The sequence below is a fragment of the Myotis yumanensis genome, unplaced genomic scaffold (assembly GCF_028538775.1).
Source record: "Myotis yumanensis isolate MYYU_CA2020_CCGP unplaced genomic scaffold, mMyoYum1.0.hap1 SCAF_6, whole genome shotgun sequence".
NCBI classification, from domain to species: Eukaryota; Metazoa; Chordata; class Mammalia; order Chiroptera; family Vespertilionidae; genus Myotis; species Myotis yumanensis.
The window spans coordinates 48849554-48874977 of record NW_027223757.1 but is presented as its reverse complement, the minus strand read 5'-3'; the positions used below and the strand labels follow the sequence as shown (position 1 = coordinate 48874977).

Below are 25424 nucleotides of genomic sequence, written 5' to 3'. Positions count from 1 at the left end.
TCACAAATTCCATGCACCGAGCCTCTAGTAAATTTAATAAAATTTAATTTTTGTGCTACATAGGAATATATCTGTGCAAGGCAAAAGTAAGCAAGTTTTTATAAATAAGCAGGTTCTCTGCACATTCAAATAATACACCTTAAATTCTGAAGGCAAACACTGGAGATATTTGTTTAAAAACCTTAAATTTTCAATATAATTAAGTAAAAATATTATTCAGTATATTTTTGTATTTTCAAGTAAACTGACCAATCAACAATATAAGCTGACAAAGTTTGAAAGTAAATAAACTGTTGAAAGTATTTATAAAGGGTTGGTTCAAATTCATTAAAATAATAAAATTAATTTCATATTTTTACTTATATTAATTTTATATATTTTTAGATAATTCTCTAACTTACATATACTATACCTACAATTTGAAATACTTTCCAATTACTAGGGAGCAAATTTAGCATTTAATGTTGGGAAAAAATATCTGAAGAAGCATGTTAAATGTTATCATTGTTCCTCCTCTGGGTTGAAATCATCCATGCATTACAACTAGAATGCTCTGAACCAAACCAACAAATATGAAGGTTAGGAGTGTGATGCAGTTAAATTTCTTTCCTTGATAATCACAAATATATTTGCACATTTCACCTTTAGACTTAATCCTAAATTAGTATAGATCGTGATATGCAGACTGTATTTAGAAATTTTCCAGTATGAGTATGCATCACATGCTTTTTATAATTGACTTTTTTCCCCAGGACAGCACAGCTACAAAAATCAACAAAAGGAGTGTTAATATAACAGAGGGGCTGTATGACCCAGACACTTTATGCCCTTATCACCTTGGGCAATTTGCATATATTCTGCCTCATTCTGAATAATAACATAAGCCTCACAACACTGTTGAGAGTTTGATAGCTAGGAAGTCAATAAATTGTTAACAGGAAGAACTGAATCACTTAATATCTTTTATGTATCTTTTAACTCTAATCTTCGTTTTTCTACTCTTAAAAATGGGTGTACTAAAGAAATATTATAAAAATTCTCTCTACTTCTGTTTTTAGTATTAGAATGAAATGAGACTTTCCATCCAAGGTAAAGCATAATCATCTGCTACACATGTGATGTATTATCTTATCTATCCAGGGCTATAATATAAGCTTTTTGGCCTGACCAAACCTCGGACATGAAGTCTATTTAAAATTTTACAATTTCATTGGTATTTACATTATCATTATAAGGGCTTATTTAAAATTCTGGAATTAGTTGTTTTTTTTTTAAGCATTGAAATAATTGTATTTAAAAGCAACTGTGTTTTGTGAGGAAGACCACCAGAAAATATATAGAGTAGTGTGAAAAAAAGGGGGACAAACTTATTGGGTCCACAAATTAACCAAAAATTCAGGTACATTGCAATAATCTTCCAGTTTTGTTTTTTACTTTTAAATCCCATGTTATTTATAGCAATTAAAACAGATATAGAAAACAAGTATCATTTCTAAATTCCTATGCTAACAATATTTTAGTAACATAAAAAACTATAAATTACACCAATTTCCTTTGTAATTAGTAAAAGCGTAGAGAGATAGAAACTATTTAATAATGAAAAATAGGTTATCAAGATACAAATTGCTCAAGGGGAAGCTCCCTTTTTCATCTCTGGATATTCAACAGAGATGGTGGGATAGAGATCTAAACAGGAATCCTGTACAGAGAGAGAGACAGACATATGAGCTGTCTTTCTCTCTTTAACCTAGCAAAGAGGCACAGATATTATCCTCTTTATCCAAAGCAAAATGGATAATGTTTAATTGTAATTTATATGTTTTAAAAGCACACTTAAAGTAGTATCATAAAAGAGAAAAAAGCTATATAGGTCACACAGTGTTCTGAGTACCAAAACGTGTAAGTCTTTCAACTTCTGTAAGGCCATTTAATATAAGGGAAATATAATAACAGCCATCATATAACTTTATTTACAACATTGTCCTTGATTTTTAGGGTTGCCCGGAGGAACATGCCTTACCCTCACTGCAATGACTTCATCACCAGTAAACCAGGCAGGTTCGAGGCATACATGACAGTTTCAAATTCTATTCATTTGCCACATGCTACAAACTGCTTTGACACAGTGTGCCCATCCCTTTGAAAACCTAGTGGGTAGTTAAATGTGCAGCTAGACAAAGCCTTTTGCACCTTGTAAAAACAGGAGAAAACAGTTTTTCCCTCAAATCAACTTCCTTACCAGCTACTGCTTAAGCAGCTGAAAGCAACCTCTTGCTTTGAATGGCATCCTTCTTCAAATTTAATAATTTTACAATAAATCTGAAGGATGTTGAGATTGATATAAATCGGATACTCTTTATAATATACCATAGGAAAGAAAGAAAAAAAAATCAAGAAGCTTTTATCAGCCAACCTGTTCCTTTGCTATCTAAAGGGATAGGCTGGGAGTCCATAGGAAAAAGGCATGTGTGAAGTATAAACCAGTAATTAAAAGTGACTGATGGTGTCGCTTTCCTGTATTTGGCCGACGGCACATTCACAACAGTGAGAATCTTTACGGAAGATATCTTCAACAACAGAGGAATGTATTGCTGCTTTGTTTTCAAAACCAGAATTCAAGCCCTTACTTTCTCCCATGGGAGACTGACTCCGAACACTAGAGAAAGATCCTCAAGGATAAGGTTGCTCAATAATGTCAAAGATTACCCGTGATCAAAAGCAAGGTTCCCGTGACCGCACACCATTTCCAAAAGGTCAAAATCACAAGATCTTGTAGTAAGTGGATGTGTTTACACACTGGTTGAATAAGGCTGTGACAAAAGACTCCACTTTATTTCTTCGCAATACAGATTAGAAATGAGACCTGCTCTTCTGCGGGTAGTGCTTTGACCACATCTACCCTTAGAAAAAGGTACCTTTACAAATATAAAATGAGTTTGGAATAAGTGCAGCATTTTATTTACAAACATTTAAAAATGTCTAAAGGAAAGAAAATCTGTTTTTGAAGGGCCTCTAACGTCTATCTTTTAAAAAACACTCAATTTGTATAAATGTATTTAGTAGATAACAGAGATTTCTGTCAAAAAACTCTATCAGGAAAATAAAATATTCCAATACTTTTCCATATCAAACAGGACTGTATCACAGACAGGGCTGTTGTTATTCTCACCACTGATCTCAAACCTGCAGCTCTCAGGTGAGATGGACCTCAGAGAGAGGACGAAATACCACAGGACAAAACAGCAGCCCCATCCTGGAGGCAAAGAAAGGAATTCTCAGGGAACAACTTGTTTTTTGTTCGCCATGTATAGGTCTCTTGAGATATTGGAATAGTGGCTTCCTATGGTAGCATCCTTCTTCCTGTGCCTAGCTGCTCGCCACCAAAACAAATGAGAGGGCAGGAAGGGCAGGAAGAAGACATAAAAAGAGAGGGGGGTGAGAGGGAGGATCAAAAGAAAAGAGAGCTAACATGTCAAGCAGCATAAAAGTCTAAACAGGAGCTCAAGAATATGGTCATGTTGCCAGAAAACCCCATCAACAACACCCCCCCACCCTCCCCCGCCCCCAAAGGCGGAAAAGTAAAAGGCAAAGGAAAAAACCGAGTTATAGGTCAGTCTGGAACTGCTGTCACACACGATTCTGTCCCAAAATAGAATGCATGTTCCTCTCCCGTCGTTTTTGTTTTTCTTGTGTGTTATATCTTTTGGCTTCCTATTTCTTGCCACCTGGGTCTCCCCGCCCCCCGGTAGTTTAAGGTAGACTAAGCAGGGTGTGTGTGCATGAACGGTATAGTCAAGGGCTCATATTCTAGCCAACACAGAAAGAACCAATGGAAAATTAGAAACCAATCAGAAATATACTGCCTGAGAACAATTTTCTGGTACGTATTTTAGTAAGCTCATACAGAGCTACACAAGGGAATATTCTCATGATTGTATGACTGTATACCATATTTGAACCATCAAAATTAAACTTTCTAAATTAGTATTTTAATAAAACATATTTCTCCTAATTCCAGTTTGTCATAAATTGGCTTAAATTTCATTCCCAAATATTTAAAATTTCCTCCAAGTTATAAACTATATCTGAATATTAAAAAGTAATAAAAAACAAAGATGGATCATTTTTTATTCTCTAATTATTTAATGGAGATGCATACTATATCTTAAAAACCTTAACAACTAAAAATTTTTGCCCTTAACAATCTTTTCAATTTATTTCTATCAAATCATCCTCTTCCAATTTTATACTATCTTAGTCACAAAATAAAATAAAAATTGAGTCAAGTAGTGGAAAAGCCCTGTATTCTGATAAAGCAGTAAAGAAAAGTGTATGTAGTTATAATAGAGAATTAAATTTTATAAAAAATTAAACAAATATTGTTTTATATAAACCATAATCACATATATTTTTATACTTCTTAATTTTTCTTTTCTTTTTTTGAATAGAGGTTTGCCATGGTTGTTATTATTATTTTTAATTCTTTAATGTTAAAATTATTACATATGTTTCCTTTTCCCTCCTGTTGTCCCCTCTGCACTACTTAATTTTTTTAGAAAAAGTGATAAAATATAACTGATATTTACCATCATTTTCTAAAAGTATAACAATATGAAAACTAATTTATTGTGAGATAGTGCCTTAAGAATTCAAAGTTAATTTTAAGACATCTATACCTCTTGTTAATTCCTGGAATTCCCTGAATTATGATTTTGGCCAGGAATACTTTTATAGAAATGCCTGTCTTTTTGTGGTCCTGATTATGGAGGGGCTACATTTTGTGAGAATTAAGCCAACTTTAAGCTGTAGTACAATCAGCATTCATTTGCTAATTTTACTAAGATTGTGCTTTGTTAGTTAAGTTTATAGAACAGCTGGTCAAAACTCCAATTCTATTACATCAACTGAAAACTGCAAAGTGTTTTTATTTTATAATACACTTTTCATGTATTGGTTCATATAATACTGTTTTAACAGTAAAATATAGATATTGCACTACTTGCCCGAGGTCAGAAAGCAACTTGGTAACCTGAACTGAAACATTCTAATTTGAAATACAGAGTTTTAAGTCCAACTTGTCTGATATGCCTTTAAGTCTATTTTTCTCTATATGCACTGTTATATAGACACTGTTTTATTTTGATGTAGGTAAGTAATCTGCTCAGCTCATTATATTTACTGACTACATAAACAGACTAAGCAATACATATTTTGGCAAGTCAATACATTGTGAGAAAAATCTACATTTAACAATATAGAGAAGAGAAGCAAAATTACTCAGATGAAATGTTTTTTAGTTAACAAATACTCCTAAAATTTTAAATTAGACCCTATTGATTCACTACAAGACTTTATTCAATAGTCTCTCTTATTTAAGGCTCAATTCCTTTATCTGCACACATTAAATTATGTATATTTGTTATACTCACAACTAAAATGGTGTAACAGGGAACAAATACCATTTACTGAAAACATAAACTCTCATGAACCAGAAGTGCCAAAAATAAACTAAATGGTAGGGACAGTTGTTAAAAGGCCATAAATTGTTTGGTTGGATATTAATATTTAAAAGGAAATCTAACTACGTACTTAAGAGATACTCTATACCCAACTATTAGGGGTTAATATATATTCATAGAGGAAATAATTTCTTTAACATTTATAATATATATTCATATATAGCCATACATATTATATACATCTGGGTGTGCATGTGTGTATGTGTATACATATGTGTGCATGCACACACTTTATTGAGAAATTCACAATAATGAACTATTCATAATGAATCTTCCAGACCAAGTTCAATCCTAGTTAAACTGTCTTGTAACTTATAAGCAATTAGTATGAACATATATAATCAAAATAATATTGAACTAAATTATTGCATATGCATTCCAAAAATATCATGGATGGTAAAATATGTTTATAGTTGCAATTAAATCACTGTGAAAAAAAACCCAGGAGACTCATTTCTAAAAGACAAGGGAAACATTTGGATAAAGAAATACTATGTGATTTTTAGGAAGTAATGTTAAATGGTTTATGAATACATATTTAACATAGATCACATTAAAAGGTGTTCAATTATTTTCATAAAAAACAAAGGGTCTAATTGTAGTTACATGTTAAGATATATTTTTTTGAAATAATCTTAAATTTTAGCTGTGTAGAGTTTTAGTTTGACAATGAAATACTTATAACATCATGACCTATGGCCTTGTAGAAGTACAGGGCTGGGCTTTGTGAGAGAGGTAAGGGCTAGAAACAGAGATTTATGGAGTTAATTATATAGGGGTGATAGTAGAAGCTGAAAAAGTAGTTATCTTTTCCTCAGTATCATCAGTACAAATTTTTCACAAGATCTTACTGTGTAAACATTATAACCTGTTTGGTCTACTACAGATTGGACTGACTTCTCTTCTGCTAACCAGGCAATCTTTGGCTTAAAATGTTGTCAGACATCACCTTCAAACAGATAGCCAATGAACTGATATTATATTTAAATTTGATTTTCAAGGAGCTCGGTTTTTTTCAAATGCTTTAGAGTAAAACACTCTATAAACTATAAAGATAATTTCTAAATTAGAAAATTATAAATCACGTATTTAATGTGCTCATTAAATTATAAAACAAAACTATATCAGAAAGGCAAATTATATATTTTAGAATTATTGTATATGTATGTGTGTAAACTAAGCTGGTAATATCATTGAACTTCAGCATTAATCAGTGTAAGTAAGGAAGGAATCAATATCATCAAAACAAAAAGACAGGGAAAACATAAAAAGTGAGATATATTTTAATTCAAAATAAAGAAAATTATAGAAAACAGAGTATACTGTAGAAAGCACATTAATTTTAAGTCATTCTAATTTTGACCTAACCAACTTTTAACCAAAAACTTTTGCTTCGTAACTGTGGCAAATTTATGTCAGCAGATTGATATAGATGTTAGCTACAGTGAACAATTTAGCACATATCCACACATAAAATGACATGCAGATTGGCTATGCTTAGAAGTGAAGGCTTTCCTGGTTAAAATAATCTATAGGCCTCATTGAATATGGAAGTGTACTTGTGACGTCAAATATAATTTAATCACAGTCCCCAAGAAAAAAAAACACACAAAACACTTCTAAGGCATGGTTCCAGCATTTGGAAGACCTCAGATCTCTTTCTGGGTCTGCCTGGTTAAAGACCCAAGACCCATTCAAGCACACATAATTCAAGAGGCCTGCCTGCCAGCAATAAAGGCTGAAATTGGATACTTGGTGAGATTAATTACCTAGATAGGGCTTGATAATGCAAGTCAAATGGGAATGTAATTAAAGTGCAACTTCCATGAAAATTATTCATTGCTGATGGATCAGGTGACAGATAAATCAAAAGGCATTTTACAAAAGCCTACAGGTTAACTTGAAGCAGGTCTTTCTTTTTTATAAAACTCTATCATTGCAGGTGTGGAATTTACTCTTGCTGTCCTAATCTCATCATGATCCCACAGGACAAAAAGGTAGATTGTAATGTAACCTCTTAGAAACAGAAGCCAATAGAAAAACCATTAGGATCATAGTTCCAAACAAAAGGTCAACTAGACTGGAACCAGGGGCTGGCAGCTTTGAGAAGAAAATATTGCTCGATGTTCTTACTATAATGGGGATTGCAACCATAAAAGAACAAGTGATGAATTAATCAGTTGACTAGTCCCCAGGGTGCAATTCTTGCAGATGAAAGACATGCTGGGGGAATCAAACAGAGTTATAAATTAGATACATCGAATCGCGTACAATATTTTACATCATCATTATCAAATAAAGCCTTCCTGGATGTGCTGTTAATTCTTTACTGTCAATACATTTATTTACAGTCTAAGAATAATAAAAAAATACACTGTTTTATAAGAGCAGGATAATTTCAGTTACCCAGAGGGATACTAAATCTAATTTCCATGGTGGATTCTCTTAGGTGGGTTTATTACACATCTAAGAGCAGATAGATGAAACAAAATGCCCAATTAAATGATAGTTATTGAGAAATATGACTTTACATGTTACTCATTTGCTTGCTGTAACTAATGAACACAGTTTGCTTTTAGTGACCTTTTTAAAGACAGCGCATAACAGTGTTCTCGTTTGCAAGAATAGATTAATGCTGAACAGCAAAACCATGCCATCTAGTAGAGGGTTTATGGAATTCACACAAAAAAGGACAATTACTTTCAAGAAAAAATAATAACTTTAGCATTTTGTTAGACAGAAAACTTTAAATAATAACATAAATATGGATGTTCTATTATAAACTCTAAAATAATTATGTAACTTTTCCAAAAATTTACACTTTATGTTTTATTTAAACTTAAAAAAAGAAGTCAAATTCCCCTCAATACATCATCCATCTCAGTATAAAATAAAAATTTTCCAAATTAAAAGACAATCAGAATAATAAAACCTATGTTGCACTAATACCTATTGGCAAGTAAAGGACCCATCACAAATGTTCTTACCTATTTCTAACCAATATTTCTAACATTGTTGTAAATAAAAATAAATTTTGCAGAGCAGCTCTTTCCACATGGTGAAAACTCGAGGTAAGAAAATCCTTAGGCAAACACACTTTTAGATTTTAGGTATGTAAATCTGATACATGGGGCCTATTTATGTTTGAAGTGCTATAGGTAAACCATAAAAATGCATCTGTCAGAGAATCTTCTGTTTATAGTTCTCCATTCCTAAAGGTTACTGATTAAAATTGAAAACAGGCATGGTAAATATCCAATGCATTTTATCAGCACACATTGCTCTTTATGTTCCCTGCAGGTTCCAGTTAGTAACTTAATCCCAACCAAACTATAAAGTAAACTGTTCATGATTTGTCAGATTTAGCTGATACTTATCCAGAAAAATGGGCTTAAAAAAAAAAGTCACCAGGACACTATAATTAAGATCCGTTCATCCATTTCATCCCTGGACTGAGGAAAATAATGAAATATCAGAGTAGTAAGACTGCATTCTAAGGAGGCCAGTGAATATCTCTTCAAACATAACACCAGAAGGGACTCACAAATCATATTAATGTCCAGCGTCTGATGAAATGGTATCAGGGCTTTCTGTTCTTGGTTTATGTAATTTTTAAAGGTAAAGGAAAGGTGACTAAAAATAAAAGATAAAGGCTCAGTAGTATTAACATACTATAAACAGCAAGAATAACATTTCCAAACTTTTAGGTGGATCTCCTACTTTTTTATAAGGGAGCACGTGATATGGGGGCATAATTTATAATGTCTGGAGGAAAGAAAATAAACTCAGACTAGAAGGAAATATGAAAATTATAAGCACAACAAAAACATGTATGTATGTAACTATGCATACTACCTATACACTATATATAGTAACAGACATAATCTTTATGAGATGGGTGTAACAGGTCATTTGATTTTATAGCAATATTTTATATTAAGAATGATATATTGTATGGGATATTGTTATAGATGCATAGTTTATCTTTATACAATTAACAGCTTCCCTTTTATGACCTCTATTTCTGAGATTATCAGATTCTCAATAATGAAATTTATGGGAAGCTAAATTTGGGTTCTTAGTGATGTCAGGGATATTTGAAAATAGGATGAGATGTCAAAACAAGGAGAAAACAAGGTTATGATAATGTATTAGAAATGAAAAAGGCAGTCATTTTTTTTTTCAAACAAAATTCAGACTCATACTCTGTCTTAGAGTCCTCGCCAGTCTGATAAATGTTGTATGAAATCAGCATAAAAAGTCATCTTTTATAATTCAATTCAGCCAACATTGAGCGCTTACACCACCTATGCCATATTGCTAGGCTTTGTTTTAAACCATGGCAAATATGATAATAACATTTTCTATCGCAAGTTGTCTATCAAAATTGTTTCTCAGATCCCGAAATTATCAAATTCAATGGACTTTCTTTTGTCTTCATTCTACTAACCACCTATAACATTTGAATCTAAGATCAACTGACCCTGGAAATTTCCCTTCCTTCCATTACTATCACAGACCTCTTATCCAGCCAGCCTTGGAACTCCTCTTTGGTCTTTACCATATGCTTTTCATATTCTCTCAACTTCTCACTCTCAGCGTTCTCAAAACTTCTCCCTCAAACTCTTTAATTATACCTTCATCTTCTCTTCCCAAGACAGGCCATTCATTAACTCACCATCCAGAGGTTTATGATTCTCAGATATATAAAATTTAGATTCCACCACCATCCTAATGTCCATTATCTTGGGACTGTATGTGCACTCATAAAATATATGAAGTTAAAAAGTACATACAGTAATAAATGTCTATATACATACCTATGCACAGAAATGCATCAGATCACATGATATAGCCTGATGTTACAGACAGTAAGGGTGTTCAGTTTAAGAGTATTATCACAACTTGAATAAACTTCAATGATGAAAAGGCTTAACCAAGTATCTTTGCAATGTATTATCATATATGATTGCCAGTATGAATTCTATGCCCAGTCAATGATTTGTATTTTTCCACATGCTGAAATTCATGATCAAGTATCATTAAACATCTGGACACTACTTATCTGATGTCCACATGCTACAGACAGTTAAGAACTGTGGAGCACTAAAGCTCTGCTGTTCCTCAGGTCTCCGTCTCTAGCCTTAAACAAGGCAAGCAGCCACAGGCCTGTGTATACATCCCGCCAAGCACTTTATCACAGAACATACATCATCCATCCTGCCTTGTCCCTGATTAACTTTGTTGGGTTGTACCAATTACCCCTCCTTTTGTGACTGACCTCTTTGTAAATGGAGTGCAGGAAATATGGATAATTTTTCCTGGGTTTTTACCACTTAACTGATCCTTTCTTGCTTGCTTATAATAGTACAAAGGGACTCCAAGTCATAAAACAGTTGAAATGGAAACAAGTAGCAATCAGCTTTTGCAGTAGGAATAGATATGAAAAGCAAAGTCTTGATAGTGGTCCCTCCTTCCCACTATTACCGTACTTAGTTCAGTTGGTTAAGACTGTTAATGATCCTTTTGGATCAATGTCTTTTCCTTGTAGCTCTAATTTACTGCATTGGTTGATTAGTACAAATGTTCTCGTGGATGGCTCTGCATTATTCTACCAGAATGCTTGTCTGAATCAAATTTGCTTCAATTCATTCACCAATGAAGCAAGGAAAAAAAAATAATCAACATTTACTCTCTCTTAACTCTGGTACTGAAAATAGAACAACAAATAAATGTTTGTCAATTTAAAGACTATCTCCTACCTTCTCAAAATTATGTCCCTCAGTTTATCCAGGGCTTGAAATGGTATATATATCATGAGGTATAGCAGTGTGTAGGAAATAGGACTGGGGAAGCTAAATATGTGCTTCAAATTTATGACCCCAAGTTTTTATTATCATCACCTCTGTCAGCATTATCATTACCATAAATTCACATATGTGTACTCGTTTATATACAAATAATGTATGAAATCACCATCCACTGGCTTTTCAGTCTCTGAAATGCAAGTTATTGATTTCTGACTATTAAATGAATTTTTTCTGAAAATGTGTCTGTTTAAAATAAATCAATGCTACACCTTTAATAACACTTTTGGGGAAATGGCTACAATAGTTTGTTCTATGGGAACTAAGCAACCAACTCACAGATAAAACCTTTTTGTACTGTGAAACAACACCAAGTAAATTAAGTAACCAGTTTTTCACAACTCAGGAAAAAAATCACCTCTTGATGCAATCTGTATTAAAAATATTTCACAAATGAGTCAGTTTGTATTCTTAGTATAGTAATGCTATATCCTATTACATATATTTTGCTGTCTGATTATTTAAGTTTTAAAACCTCTAGAAAAAGAGACTGAATTCAATATATATTGACCCATGGTTGTACACTGAAAAAAAATTGCATATTTTACTTAAATCCATGCTATTAATGTGTTTTGTATATATTTGCCCTAAAAGTAAGGGGTAGGTGGTCTGGTTAGTCACATTTCAGTTATAGCTTTTCTATATCTTAATTGAACAAACTTCTTGACTTTAAAAGTAAAGTGGCTATTTCTTTATAAATAATATTCTATACTTTATATACATTATTTATATGCATTTTTAATTTGCTGCAATCTCTACTTGATAAACTGACAGCAAAATGAAGGATCTCCTATTAAGGACAACACACATAATAAGAATTACTTTGCATAATTCCATCATTACAGACTATTCCAAGATAATGATCCTAATGGACAGTCATATATTTTTTGAAGAGCCTATTTAGGGGAAGTTTAAATTTAACAAGTTACAAATTTAAATCTCCAAAATATTGAGTTGTAAAAACATCATCACTAGAAAATCCTGAAACAGCATTCACTTCTTAATCACATAGACATTTCTAGTTTAACATTGCCAAGAATATGACAAACTTGCTGAAGCTTAAAAACTCAGGGACAAAACTCATAACTTATTTTGTATCAAATATTCTACTACTATCAATATAGCACATCATATAACTTATTAGATAATGAATTGGCTCTGTTAAAAAGATGTCTTGGTTATGAAAAGAAATGTATTACTATTGGTCTTTCTGTCACTTGCTAAGGCATTGTCCTAAAATAAGTTCAGCACTGTTCTGAGGTTGAAAAATTATAGGAATGTATATAATTTCTAAAATTCCCTCTCCTTGGCCCATCCATGAAAGTGTACACGCCTTATTTATCCCCATGAATATTAAAAATGAATACTTTCCTTCAAAATAATAGTACAGAACTAAATTAAAGTATCTCAAGGATGCGTGTTTGTGTTATTCTGCTTAGGCTGCTATAACAAAATACCACACATTGGGTGTCTTAAGAAACAGAAATTTATTTTCTTACAGTCTGGAGGCTGGAATTTCCAGCTCAAGGTCCAGCAGGGTTCAGTTTCTGATGAAGGCTTTCTGACTTGGAGATGGCCATGTTCTGATTGTGTGCCCACATGACCTTTCCGTGGGTAAGGGCACAGGGAGAGAGTGTGAGTTCTCTAGGGTCTCTTCTTATATGAACGCTAACCCTCTAGGACAGTGATGGCGAACCTTTTGAGCTCGGTGTGTCAGCATTTTGAAAAACCCTAACTTAACTCTGGTGCCGTGTCACATATAGAACTGTTTTGATATTTGCAACCATAGTAAAACAAAGACTTATATTTTTGATATTTATTTTATATATTTAAATGCCATTTAACATAGAAAAATCAACCAAAAAAATGAGTTTGCGTGTCACCTCTGACACGCATGTCATAAGTTCGCCATCACTGCTCTAGGAAAAGGGCCTCAACCCAAAAAAACTTATTTTACCTTAATTATCTCCTTATGGTCTCTATGTTCAAATACAGTCACATTGGGGGATAGGGCTTTAGCATAAGAATTTGTGGTGGGGGGGCACAATTCAGTTTACAGCAGTATTAAAACCAAGCTAATGAACAAATTAGCTCTTTCTTCCCAGATCTTAAATATCATTATCCACAAAATAGCAATGCTGAGATAAAGGATTTAAGAAAAGATTAAGATGTATTCAATTGTAATGACAGGCTACATAAAACACCTTATTCTAGGTTTCTTTCAAATGTCTACAGTCCTTCATTCAACAGCATGCAGATCAACTTCTCACCCTAACCCCAACATAAGCAAAAGTAGTTCATTACACATATTCATAGAAACAGAAAAGGGTGGATCTGATAGATTCTGGGATTGAAGAATATGGAGGTAAGATGCAGATGAAGGTGTGGGGCCGAGAACATAGGTTGTTTAGGGGCATTTCTATATATTTTAATTAAGAACAATCACAGAACAGCTACATGCTATAGTCTGAAGCAGTCAAAAACTACTAAACAAAAAATATTAACATAATATATGAAAAGCAGGTACCATGTGCTTAAAACAGTAGTCCTAAGCCTTAATCAAAAAGATCTCAAATCTTAGTTTCCATTCATGCTTCTACTACATTTAATGTCATAAAAAGACAGACATTAATTCTATTTTCATATTTTCAAACTATGAGCAGCTATTTAAGTTTTTAAAATTAAAGGTTATTTGTATCTTAATATTTTATAATAGATTACTTAAGCTTTTGTCCTAAATCTCTACTTAAATACCAAGTAGAGATTGAAAAACTCATTTTAAGATTTTAAAAAATATCTATAGTTTCAAGACCAAATCACAAAATTTTTATAGGTGAAATCATTATCCTATGTATCCATTGCCTAATTTAAATAAAATTATAAATATGAATTAAAGTAACCCTTTAAATATTCATCTTGATGATCTTATAATGCCTCTTTTCATATTACAGTACTATATAAAGAGTTTATGAGTTACCCTAGCCAGTTTTGTTCAGTGGGTAGAGCATCAGCTTGCTGGCTGAAGGTTCGATTTAGGTCAAGGGCACATGCCTGGGTTGCAGGTTCGATCCCCAGTAGGGGGCGTCTGGGAGATGGCCGATCAATGATTCTCTCTCATCATTGATGTTTCTATCTCTCTTTCCCTCTCCCTTCCTCTCTGAATATTAATGGGAAAAAAAAGAATTTATGAATTTGTTCAACAGGTTTATTGAGCATGTACCCTGAGCCCAATATGTTACAGGGGCTATTGAATAAGACTGACTAAGATACCACTGTTTTCTTACAAAGTGAAGTCTAACAGAAAAGACAAACATTTCCCAGATAAAATGTGAAGAATGTTATAAGAAAATGCAGGAGCTCTGGCCAGATAGCTCAGTTGGGTGGAACGTCATCTGATAAACCAAAAATGTTGCAGATTCGATTCCCTGTCAGGGCACATACCCGGTCGAGGCATAGGAAGTAAACGATCAATGTTTATCTCTCACATCAGAGTTCTTTGTCTCTCAATTCCTCTCCTCTTCCCCCCTCCTTCCTGCTCCCTCTTCCTCTTTCACTAAAAATCAACAAAAATATGTCCTTGGGTGAGGATTAAAACAAAATGCATGAAATACTTACTATAAGACAGTATCACACAAAGACTTAATTTTCTCCTGAATTTACATAGTAAGTTTGAGATGTAAAGATACTGTGTAGGCATATGGGTCTTTACATGTAAAGTTACCAGCCCATAATAAGCACTCAATAAATTGTAGCTGTCAGTATTCATGCCAACATGGTTGCATTTCCCACAATAAAAAAGTTTATCAAAAGAGTATCCCAAAATTTACCATTATATATTTTAATTATTGATGCCCATTAAAGAAAAACTGTAAATGTACCTACATGTATAATCTTAAATTAATGGTGTCACAAAAATACTTAAATATTAAAGAATTAAACTTCACTAAAAGAATCTAAAACAATGTATTAAGCAAAGCATGTAAATTTCTAAAATAGCATGTCCTATCCTATGGCATGAATTAGCATGACTGAATTTGCTCTGCCTTTCAGATAAAGCTGGTTTATAAAATAACTAGAAACAAACAGACATGAGTATTTTGAATGGTTTACTGTTAAAGGAATCTCATTCAGCTGATCTTTCTGTTGCAGACTGTGTAAGTGTGAGTATGTACGTGTTTTAACAACATTAAAACTATTTCTATAACATTTTTGTTGTTGGTGGTGGTGGCTTTTCTTGCACTTATATCTTGTTTCACCTTCCAGAGGCTGTTGCATTAATATTGTTCCATATATTCAGTAAATGCTCTCAAACAAGAAAATACTTTTTGCTTAACATCAGGTTCCCTTAAAGTAGAAATCAAGCTTACTAGTATATATTCTTGGGAAATATAAAAATATATAAACTTAAATGGAATTAATTTATTTTACTTATAACTTGAACTACTATTTTAAGTCATTGAAAAAAATGATCTGAGTTAATTTATGAGAAAAATAGTCATGGTTGAGTTACATTAATAAATATGTGTAAGATAGTCTGACAAATACAGGAAATGACTTCTGGCACTGTCTTTTTTTTCAAGTTATTTTGACTTTGTATATTATATCATATAACCCTACACTTATATTTCATTCGACACTTTCTATAAACATTACAGAAATCTAAGTAAAGGGAATACTGAAGCAAATCTTAATTTTGACAGTGAAATAAGATCTGGGTACTTGAAAACATAAGGGAAATTAAGACATGCAGGGTTATTTTTATAGTTTCTTGAAGGACAATAAAATCGTAGCCAAAAGGCAAATACTATAGTTACCAATGCTCTCTCCCATAGATTACTTTTGTTATTAATATCCTCAGGAAATAACACTTCTTATTAGGTCTCCTTTTCATTGAATAGTAATTTATCTCCAGGCTATTAAATCAATCTGCAAATTCCCATATAAGAGTTATAGAGCTAAATTCAAGCTAAATTCTTTAGGCTAGCAGACCATGATAAGATTATATAACAATAATTCTAAGGTAAAGTGTACTTGATTGCAATAATCAAGGTCACCACTATATATTTACCATGTGACCTTTCTAAGTCATACACTGTAAACTTCAGCATTTTACCTGCAAATGTTGTTAATACTTATCTTACCAAATGTATCAATTTACCTGAAAATTTTAATGATATAATGTGTGTATAAGGGCTATCTGAACCATTCATCCATGTACACACAATTGGTGATAAGGAAAATACATTTCTTGAGAGAGAGAAACTTTGTAAAATATCTTGGCAGAAAATTGAAACGTTTCCCTACACCACAATGGCAGATTTGCTAATATTTTCTCACATTTTCAGAAAATGTCTTCTGCATAAATACATAGGTATAGATAAATACATACCTATCAGTCTACATATAAGAAACTACTATATGTATTACATCAAATATTAGGTGGAAGATAGAGAAAGTTTAAAACTTTAGCCGGGCCAGTTATGTCACTTGCCCGTTCAAAACCAACAAGGTTCTCCCCTTGTCTATCAGAGAGGTGTATTTTCCTAAAAATAAAGTTTCCTATTCTCCTTTCCTACAAATTTTTATTCACTAGTTTACACCGCTATTCTCTAAACACACGGAACGTTGCCCTCTCCTTCCTGTGCATGATTTCACTACCTGTGATGGATGCTGTGCGGGGCTGCCCACATCCCCCTGGTGAAGGGCTGAAAGACTTATTTGCCCAGCTTCTGAGACAGCTGGCAGAAAGCAGAGCCCAGTGCCCTGCACCCTCTTTCGAAACCCTTTGTCTGGAAAATGACAATTTGTTCCTTACTAGGGTAGCCTGCAGCCATACCTGCCTATCAGAGAGGTATAAAAGTCTGCCACACTCTCCTCAACTCTGGACAATCTGAAGGTGCAGTAAAGGTGCAGAGCTCCCTGTGGAGTAGGCTGAGGATTATAATGAGCCTGCATCATAGCTCATCTTCTCTGCTCAGTAATAGTCCCCCCGCCCTTCCGATGGTGCTGATCGCATGTGCACACCCTAAAATACAACTCCTACACACTATACTCCTGGGGACCCCAACCTGGGAAATTAGATCCTCTTTCAAGAGATGACGGCTTTCATCCTTATTTGCTTCCCAATGCTATCAATCGCACTAAAAATTACATTATCTGTACACACACTACTCAACTATCAATAACTGGCGGTCAACAATGCACAATGCCTATTTTCTATTGTATGATGACTTTGTGTGTTTAATTATGGACATAGGATAGAGTCTTAAAGGTCTTCTGTCCCAAGTTTCTCCATTACGTAGGAGGACTACAAGAATAATTACTACATCCCTTATAAAATCTCTTTGGGGGAAAGACCACATTTTATAATTTTTTGTTGTTTTGCTAACAAAGTTACATTGTCTAATTGTTTAAATGATCCCACAGTGAATGGAGGTATTACAGAATTTTAGGGTGGCCTGTTTTTATTAACTTTCATACTTCTGCAGTCCATTTTTATGTTAATCCTTTTGGTCTATGGATGGAACATAGTGGGAATTATAACGTTTTAAAGGGGGAGCTCCGCTTGAGGGCCTAGAATATAACTTATTTCTTCTCCTTCTGGCAAATTCATATCTATTCTGAAGTTGTAGGATGACTGGCATATTTTCTGTGAGGACATTCCTCCCCGCTCTCCCTGCAAAATAGGCAGTCCTTCTTCAGGGTTTCTGTACGTTGTTCCTGATATTTTTACAGCACGCATCACTTTACATTCAAGTGCACTATCTTGAGTTGTGAAATACATATCTTACTACATTATGGGCTCCTCATAAGGATGGGACCATTCTTTACCTTCTGTCCTAGCATTCTCCACAGTGCTTGACACACCTGGTCAGTACAGCTGGATGAATACTTTAAAAGTAGCATTTAAATAGTCAGCTCTTAAGAACACTTATGTAATTACTAGAGGCCTGGTGCACGAAATTCATGTGGGGGGGGGGGGGGGCCTCAGCCCGGCCTGTACCCTCCCGCAATCCAGGACCACTGGCTCCTAACCACTCGCCTGCCTGCCTGCCTGTCTGATCGCCCCTAACCACTCTGACTGCCTGCCTCATTGCCCCTAACCACTCTGCCTGTCTGCCTCATTGCACCTAACCACTCTGCCTGCCTGCCTCATTGCACCTAACCACTCTGCCTGTCTGCCTCATCACTCCTAACCACTCTCCTGCTTGCCTGATCACCCCTAACTGCTCGCCTGCCTGCCTGATTGCCCCTAACCACTCTGCCTGCCTGCCTGATCACCCCAACTGCTCGCCTGCCTGCCTGATCACCCCTAATTACTCTGCCTGCCTGATCACCCCAACTGCTCGCCTGCCTGCCTGATTGCCCCTAACCACTCTGCCTGCCTGCCTGATCACCCCTAACTGCTCACCTGCCTGCCTGATCACCCCTAATACTCTGCCTGCCTGATCATCCCTAACTCCTCTGCCTACCTGCCTCATCGCCCTTAACTGCCTCTGCCTTGGCCCGCCGCCACGGCTTCATCCAGATGGATGTCCGGATGACATCCAGAAGGTCATTCGGCTGTCCAGTCTAATTAGCATATTATGCTTTTATTATTATAGATTAAGACCATATTTGTTCAAGAGAGCCTTCCCATGTAAAGAAGATTGACCATCATAATGCCATAAATCAAATGTATATGCTTTCCTCTCCACTTATATATTCTAAAAATATCTCCAATACATATGAGTTTGATCCATGTTACTTCACTCTTAATAGATCAATATTATTCTTTAAAAAGCAATAATAAAAAGAATATATTTCAGCCAGATTATGTAAGTCATATGTTCCTGATAAGTAAATACAAAAATTATCTAAATATGAATATCATAGATTATGCTCTCACTATACTTCTCATCTTAAAGCTAATTATTGGTTTAAATAATAATTGATCTAAATAATAATTTAGACCAGTAAATTATTGGTCTTAAGATAACTTTAGACTAGTCTTAAGATAACTTGTGACCAGCTAAGAGTCACATTTTTTACAGGCCAAATAAAATTAATTTCTCCATCCCCCAAATTTGTGACACATCATTGACAATTCTGAGCCTCCATTATTTCCCCCCTTCATTGCAACAAAGACTTTAGAATGTTTTGCCTTGACATGTTCACAAAGCTTTACATAAAAAGAGACTAATAAGCATTCATCTTGCTACTCACTGAAATATCATTTTTGTAATAAGATTTTTTTAAGTTTTCTCTAATATCATCTCATTTAACAACATAATACAGGAAGCTAGCTATCATTTTATCCCCATTTTATGTATAAAGAACTTTAGTGGTTCATCCATGAGCACATACCACCTGTGTACTCAGGCAGAACCGGGCCTGGAGCACCATTCCTTGAACACCAATAACTCTACCACTATCCTGAACAAAAGACAATGTATTTCCATTTCCACAAACGTTTTGTACGGAGGGTCTTGAGCTCCCTGCTCCAACATAACAGAAAAGGAATTACAAAGAGCACACATTGCCTTTCAAACCCTGGCTGATTATATGCTATTCTTACTCTGTATTCTTGCCCCCTCCCATGCAGATTACTTTTTTAAATATATTTTTATTGACTTCAGAGAGGAAGGGAGAGTAAGAGAGAGGCAGAAACATCAGTGATGAGAGAGAATCATTGATAAGCTCCCCTTGCACGCCCCCCGACCGGGGATCAAGCCTGCAACCCTGGCATGTGCCTGACCTGGATTCGAACTGTGATCTCCTGGTTCATAGGTAGACGTCCAACCACTGAGCCATGCTGGCCAGACAAGATTATTTTTCTTACACGAGGCATCAGTGGATTTAAACCAGATATCGAGGTTTATATTCATTATTGAAGTGACTGCAGCATATACTAGGTGGGAAGTGAGGCTGTGTGGTTAATGAAGGAGAACTTCAAGGATCACTGCAGTTTTCCATGATACTCATGAACATGAACCAAGTTTCAAATTCCCCCTTTAAAAATAGCACAAATATTGGTGATGCAGGTGAGGGAATGTGGGGATACAAATGGAATAGGACATTAGTCACTCACATATTCTACATTTGCTCTATTAAAAGATAATTTAAAACTTTTAAAATTGCCACAACTTGCTGCTAAATATAAACACTTTTTTTAAAGTAGAAAAAAGCTAATAGTGTAACAGTGAAAATTCACAAGTTTTTAGTATTTGAGATATGGTAGAGACTAGACAACTGTGCATTAATATTTCAATATAAGAGTGCAAACCTAGTTTGCTTTTTAACTTCATTCTTCAGAAACAGTTTAAGAGCTTTAATGGTATATAATTTATATACCATAAAATTCACTCATTTTAAGTACACATTTCAATATTTTTAGGATGGTTACAGAATTGTGCAACCATCACAACCTAATTTTTGCACGTTTAAAGTACCTCCTCCCCCCAAAACAAATAAATCTAGTTTGCTTTTAACCAGAAGAGAATCAATGCCTAAAGCCACTTTACTACTGTGAGATATTTGATTTGAAAATTTATGGAAAATCTATGACCCACTTAGCTGGTGTAGTATAAATTTGAAAAATTAAACACTGACATTTAAAGAGAAAAAAAAATTCTAATTGGGGTATAAATTCAGCATCTGTATGTTGTATTAAAAAATAATTTAAAATGTTCCTTTACATATTTGATATCAGCAGGAACGCTGCAGTTATTCCAGCTCAGTAGACCTCAGAGTCCTAGTAATGATTCCAAAGATAGTGCCAGTGTCACAATCATAAATCTAAAGATTTTTGTTGTTGTTAAGCCTCACCCTAGGATATTTTCCTATTGATTTTTAGAGAGAGGGGTAGAGACAGAGACAAACATCAATGTGAGAGAGACACATTGATTGGTTGCCTCTATCATTCACCCCAACCAGGGCTAGGGCCAGGGATCAGGCCTGCAAATGAGGTATGTGCCCTTGGCTGGAATCGAACCCAAGACCATTCAATCTGTGAGTCAACACTCTATCCACTGATCCAAACTAGCTAAGACAACCTAAAGTGTCTCAAACACACTCACTGTAGAGTTATGTTGACAAATTTCAATATAAAACGACACAAACAAAAAATATGTAACAACAACAAGCATTTTAAGACTAGTAAATAGAGTAGGGTAAATAAAATACATCAATCCAAATATCAGTTATTGCTTTTGTCTAATGTTTGAAGATTTAAAAGTCTTTAGGTTATTTTACCTCCAGATTTCTGATTTTTACAGGGGAGATCTGATTTGCAATAGCCTTTTAAATACCAAAGAGAAACCTTTAGAATAAGAACCTACTAATCTGTTCAGAATGGTAAGCAGAAGCCATATGCATAGTTTTCATTCTGCAGATATCAGTTAAATAGGTAACTTTGCTAAAATTGGCATAGAAATGAAGAATAGATTAGTTTATGACCAGGAATTTGGGCTAATACTGGTTTTTGACAGTTAGCCAAAGATCAAGAAGACCTTGTTATAAGCTTATTATGATGCTCACACAACTCAGAGCTCCAGCGTAGGTCCAGTTTTATTAATGACGATGACATAACACTTGGCTACATCTACACATAGCATCTTCCTTCAGCAGCAAGAATTTTCAAAAGCTTGAGAAAGCCCTCAATTTCTGAAACTTTCTTCAGTAATAATATTTTTCTGAAGGTTTAGAAAATCTCCAATTTATGAAACTTCCTTCCCAATTTGTACTTTCCAAAACATACTTAGCAACGCGAAGAATGCCTGAATAGGGCATCTCAAATGCGAGTAAGAAAATAAGTGAAAACTGCTTTTAGGCCAAATCAACTATAAGTTCATAATCGTGGTTATTATATATCCTAATTCATTTCTTCTGAAATTGTCATGAGACCTCCCCAGTATGAAATTCAATATTGTAAACATGGTATCACCACAAATCTGATGAACTTAAAATTCCCTTATGCAAAATTTAATTCAGACTTGCCACATAGTGTAAATAACGCATTCTATCTGGAAAATATTGGTTAACACTATGCGAGACAGTACAGCCAACTCTTCCATTATCCTTAATTCTCAGGTAGATTTTGACCATGAGCACATATCACACAAGAAGGTAAAAATGCAAGTAATATTCTGCATTTCATTTTATCCAATATATCCACACTCCTCCTCTAGACCTTTCAGCAGACTTTCTAGTCTAAGAGCAGTCTTAACTGGTTTACAATTTATCCCTTTTATTTCTCCTGCCAGATCTCTGGAGGAGATGTTAATGAGTCTAGTAATGGTTTAACAGGCAACAGGAGAAATAACAAAGACAAGCTAAAGGTGTGAATAATCAACAAGCTGGAATAATTGAGTTCTGTGTAGCCGAGTTAAGGAAATATTCAAGTGAGACACCTCACTTATGTAGGGACATTATTCACTTAGTAAAGGCAAACAAAAAACCATACCTGCTTGACCAGTGGTGACACTGACAGCTGCAAAGAGCCTCTGGGATCGGCTTAAGTCAGAAACTCCATTTACAGCTTCAACTTCAAAAGTATAATTAGCGTGGGCCAGCAGGTCCATGACGGTGACATAGTTATCCTCTAATCCAGTCTGCTGGGGCATGTATCCAATGTTACTCCCACAAGGAACACACTCGCCCTGCTCCCAGCTGCACCGCTTACACAGTATTCTGTAGGTCACATCGTTTCTTCCCCCATTGTCTGCAGGAGGACTCCATTCCAAACTTACTGTGGTTTGATTGATGTTGAAAATGAGGTTCTGTGGTGCAGATGGAGGCCCTTCGGAAACCAAAAATAAATAAACAAATAAACAAAAATAAGGGGAAAAAAAGCAAACAAAATGCACCAAAGGCCCATGTGGGGCATTAAGCTAGTGGCTCAATTACCATACAGAAAACTCGTTGCAATGCTTTCTTTCACATAAACATTTCATTACCTTTCCTAGAGAAGCCATATAAAAGCCTCCTTGAATTCGCTTGGCAAGAGGCTTTATTTATTTTCCATTTAATATGTCAAAATGAAAACAGGATAACAACTGTCTTTGTACTTTTGCCACGGTCTTTAGCTACTTTGCTTCCAAGCAATTAAAAAAGAACAGTTAATGCACCTAAAAAAAACAGTTGTGAAGTTGTTTAAAAATAGTTTTCTTTTTAAGCATGTAACGGAGAATACATCTATTCATTTTTAATGCGCTCAAGAATGATTTATAGGACTGTCTGGAATTTGGTTTGGATTTGGGTCTCTCAAGCACTCATTAATTGAAGCACCAAGATGTGAGATTTGCTCTATTTAGTGATGGAATTTTAATTTGCAAACCATTACTTTTTAATCGCATTTCATACACATGTGAGACTCAAATAAATAACTTTTTATATTTTATGATTCCTATAAATAGATGTGAAAAATATTATTAAAATGCATCTTGATTTTGAAAACATACAAATTACATTGAAGTTGAAGTAAGGTGTATTTTACATTATTGTTTAGCCTTAGAGGTGTATGAACAAATTTTAAATATTTAACAATAATAAAGATTTGTGAGTGTATTCACAAATTCTATGCCTATCTCAATGACAGGAAGGGATCTGAAAGTCCTTTTGTAACTGTATTATTAGGAACTTACTTGTGCACGCAACATATGGTGGGTCAGATGGAGCCCTATAATACCCATCCTCACATTCACATCTTGAGGAACCTTCTTTATCAGAAAAACTGTGAGTTGGGCAACGAGAGCACTGCAGATCTTGAGAGGAAGATTTGTAGAACCCGCGGCCACAGGCTGGGTATGCAAAAGAAAGTGAAAATAGAAGTATGAGAGCAAGTAGACCTTTTTTCATGTTCAGTAATATTTTGCAAAGAATAAAGTATGAAATATGATTTGTGAAAAACAAGCTGTTTATGATAACCTTTTATGTTAGTATATATCAAAAACCATATTTTATGATACTACATTTTAAGACAAAATAATAAAAATGAAATGATACAGCAAACTTGTACCTATAGTTGGCATCAGTTCAAAGTCAAGAGCCCAAAACTAAACATAAGCATAATTTATTTTAGACAAAATATTAAAATAGTTAATTAAGGGTAATGTTGATTTCAATAGAATTAACTTGTTTGTTAAACTGCATTAATACACTCAAAAACTTATGTTTTCTTCATCAAATATAGCCAGTTTGGCTCAGTGGATAGAGTGTCGGCCCACAGACTGAGGGATCCCTGGTTTGATTCCTGTCAAGAGCACATGCCTGGTTTGCAAGCTCGATCCCCAGTAGGGGGTGTGCAGGAGGCAGCCAATCAATGATTCTCTCCCATCATTGATGTTTCTATTTCTCTCTCCCTCTCCCTTCCTCTCTGAAATCATTAAAAATATATTTTAAAAAATATATCTGTAAATTAACATTTTGTGTTAATTTGATTTATAATGAAAAATATAAAAAAATAAGTTTAATCCTCTACTAGAAACAATGGTGTAAATTTTTTCATCTGAAAATGATAGAAATATATTCCCTTCCAATTTTCAGAAAACTTCAAAATATAATTTCAACCAATCCTTACTAATAAAAGCCTAAGTGATCACCACGCCTTCACAAGATGGCTGCATGCACAGCAGGCAAGCACAGGTGGGCGGGGCTGGGCTTGACGCTGAGTGTGCAGCATGGAGCCTGCCTGGGGGTCCTGCCTCCATGCAGCAAGGCCTGCCTGGGGGTCCCGCCTCCTTCCAGCTCCATGCGGCAAGGCCTGTCTGGGGATCCTGGGGGTCCTGCCTCCTGGCTCCATGTGGCGTGGCCTGCCTGGGGGTCCTGGGGGTCCCGCCTCCTGGCTCCACGCGGTGCGAAGGCGGGACCCCCGGCTCTGGCCTACCTCTTTGGGGCAATCCATCGAGGAGCCCCGGATGGGTGGGCAGGGCCTACCTCTTTGGGGCATCGATCGCGGGACTTCCGCACTGTGACAGGGCACAGACCAGGCTAAGGGACATCCCCCCCCCCCCCCCCCGCAGGGCACAAATTTCATGCACCGGGCCTTTAGTTTAATTTA

The 25424-nt window shown here is 34.9% G+C and overlaps 1 protein-coding gene across 5 annotated transcripts in view; it reads right to left on the bottom strand.

The window, feature by feature from the left end:
• EPHA7 (EPH receptor A7) overlaps positions 1-25424 on the bottom strand; it is a 173490-nt gene that overhangs the window by 89334 nt on the left and 58732 nt on the right. For all 5 annotated transcript variants that reach the window (XM_070418060.1, XM_070418061.1, XM_070418062.1 and 2 more), the window contains exons 4-5: positions 24010-24165; positions 22830-23165 (exon numbers count right to left, since the gene is read on the bottom strand). In XM_070418060.1, coding sequence (XP_070274161.1) covers positions 22830-23165; positions 24010-24165 — 492 coding nt within the window. The remainder of the gene's footprint in view (positions 1-22829; positions 23166-24009; positions 24166-25424) is intronic.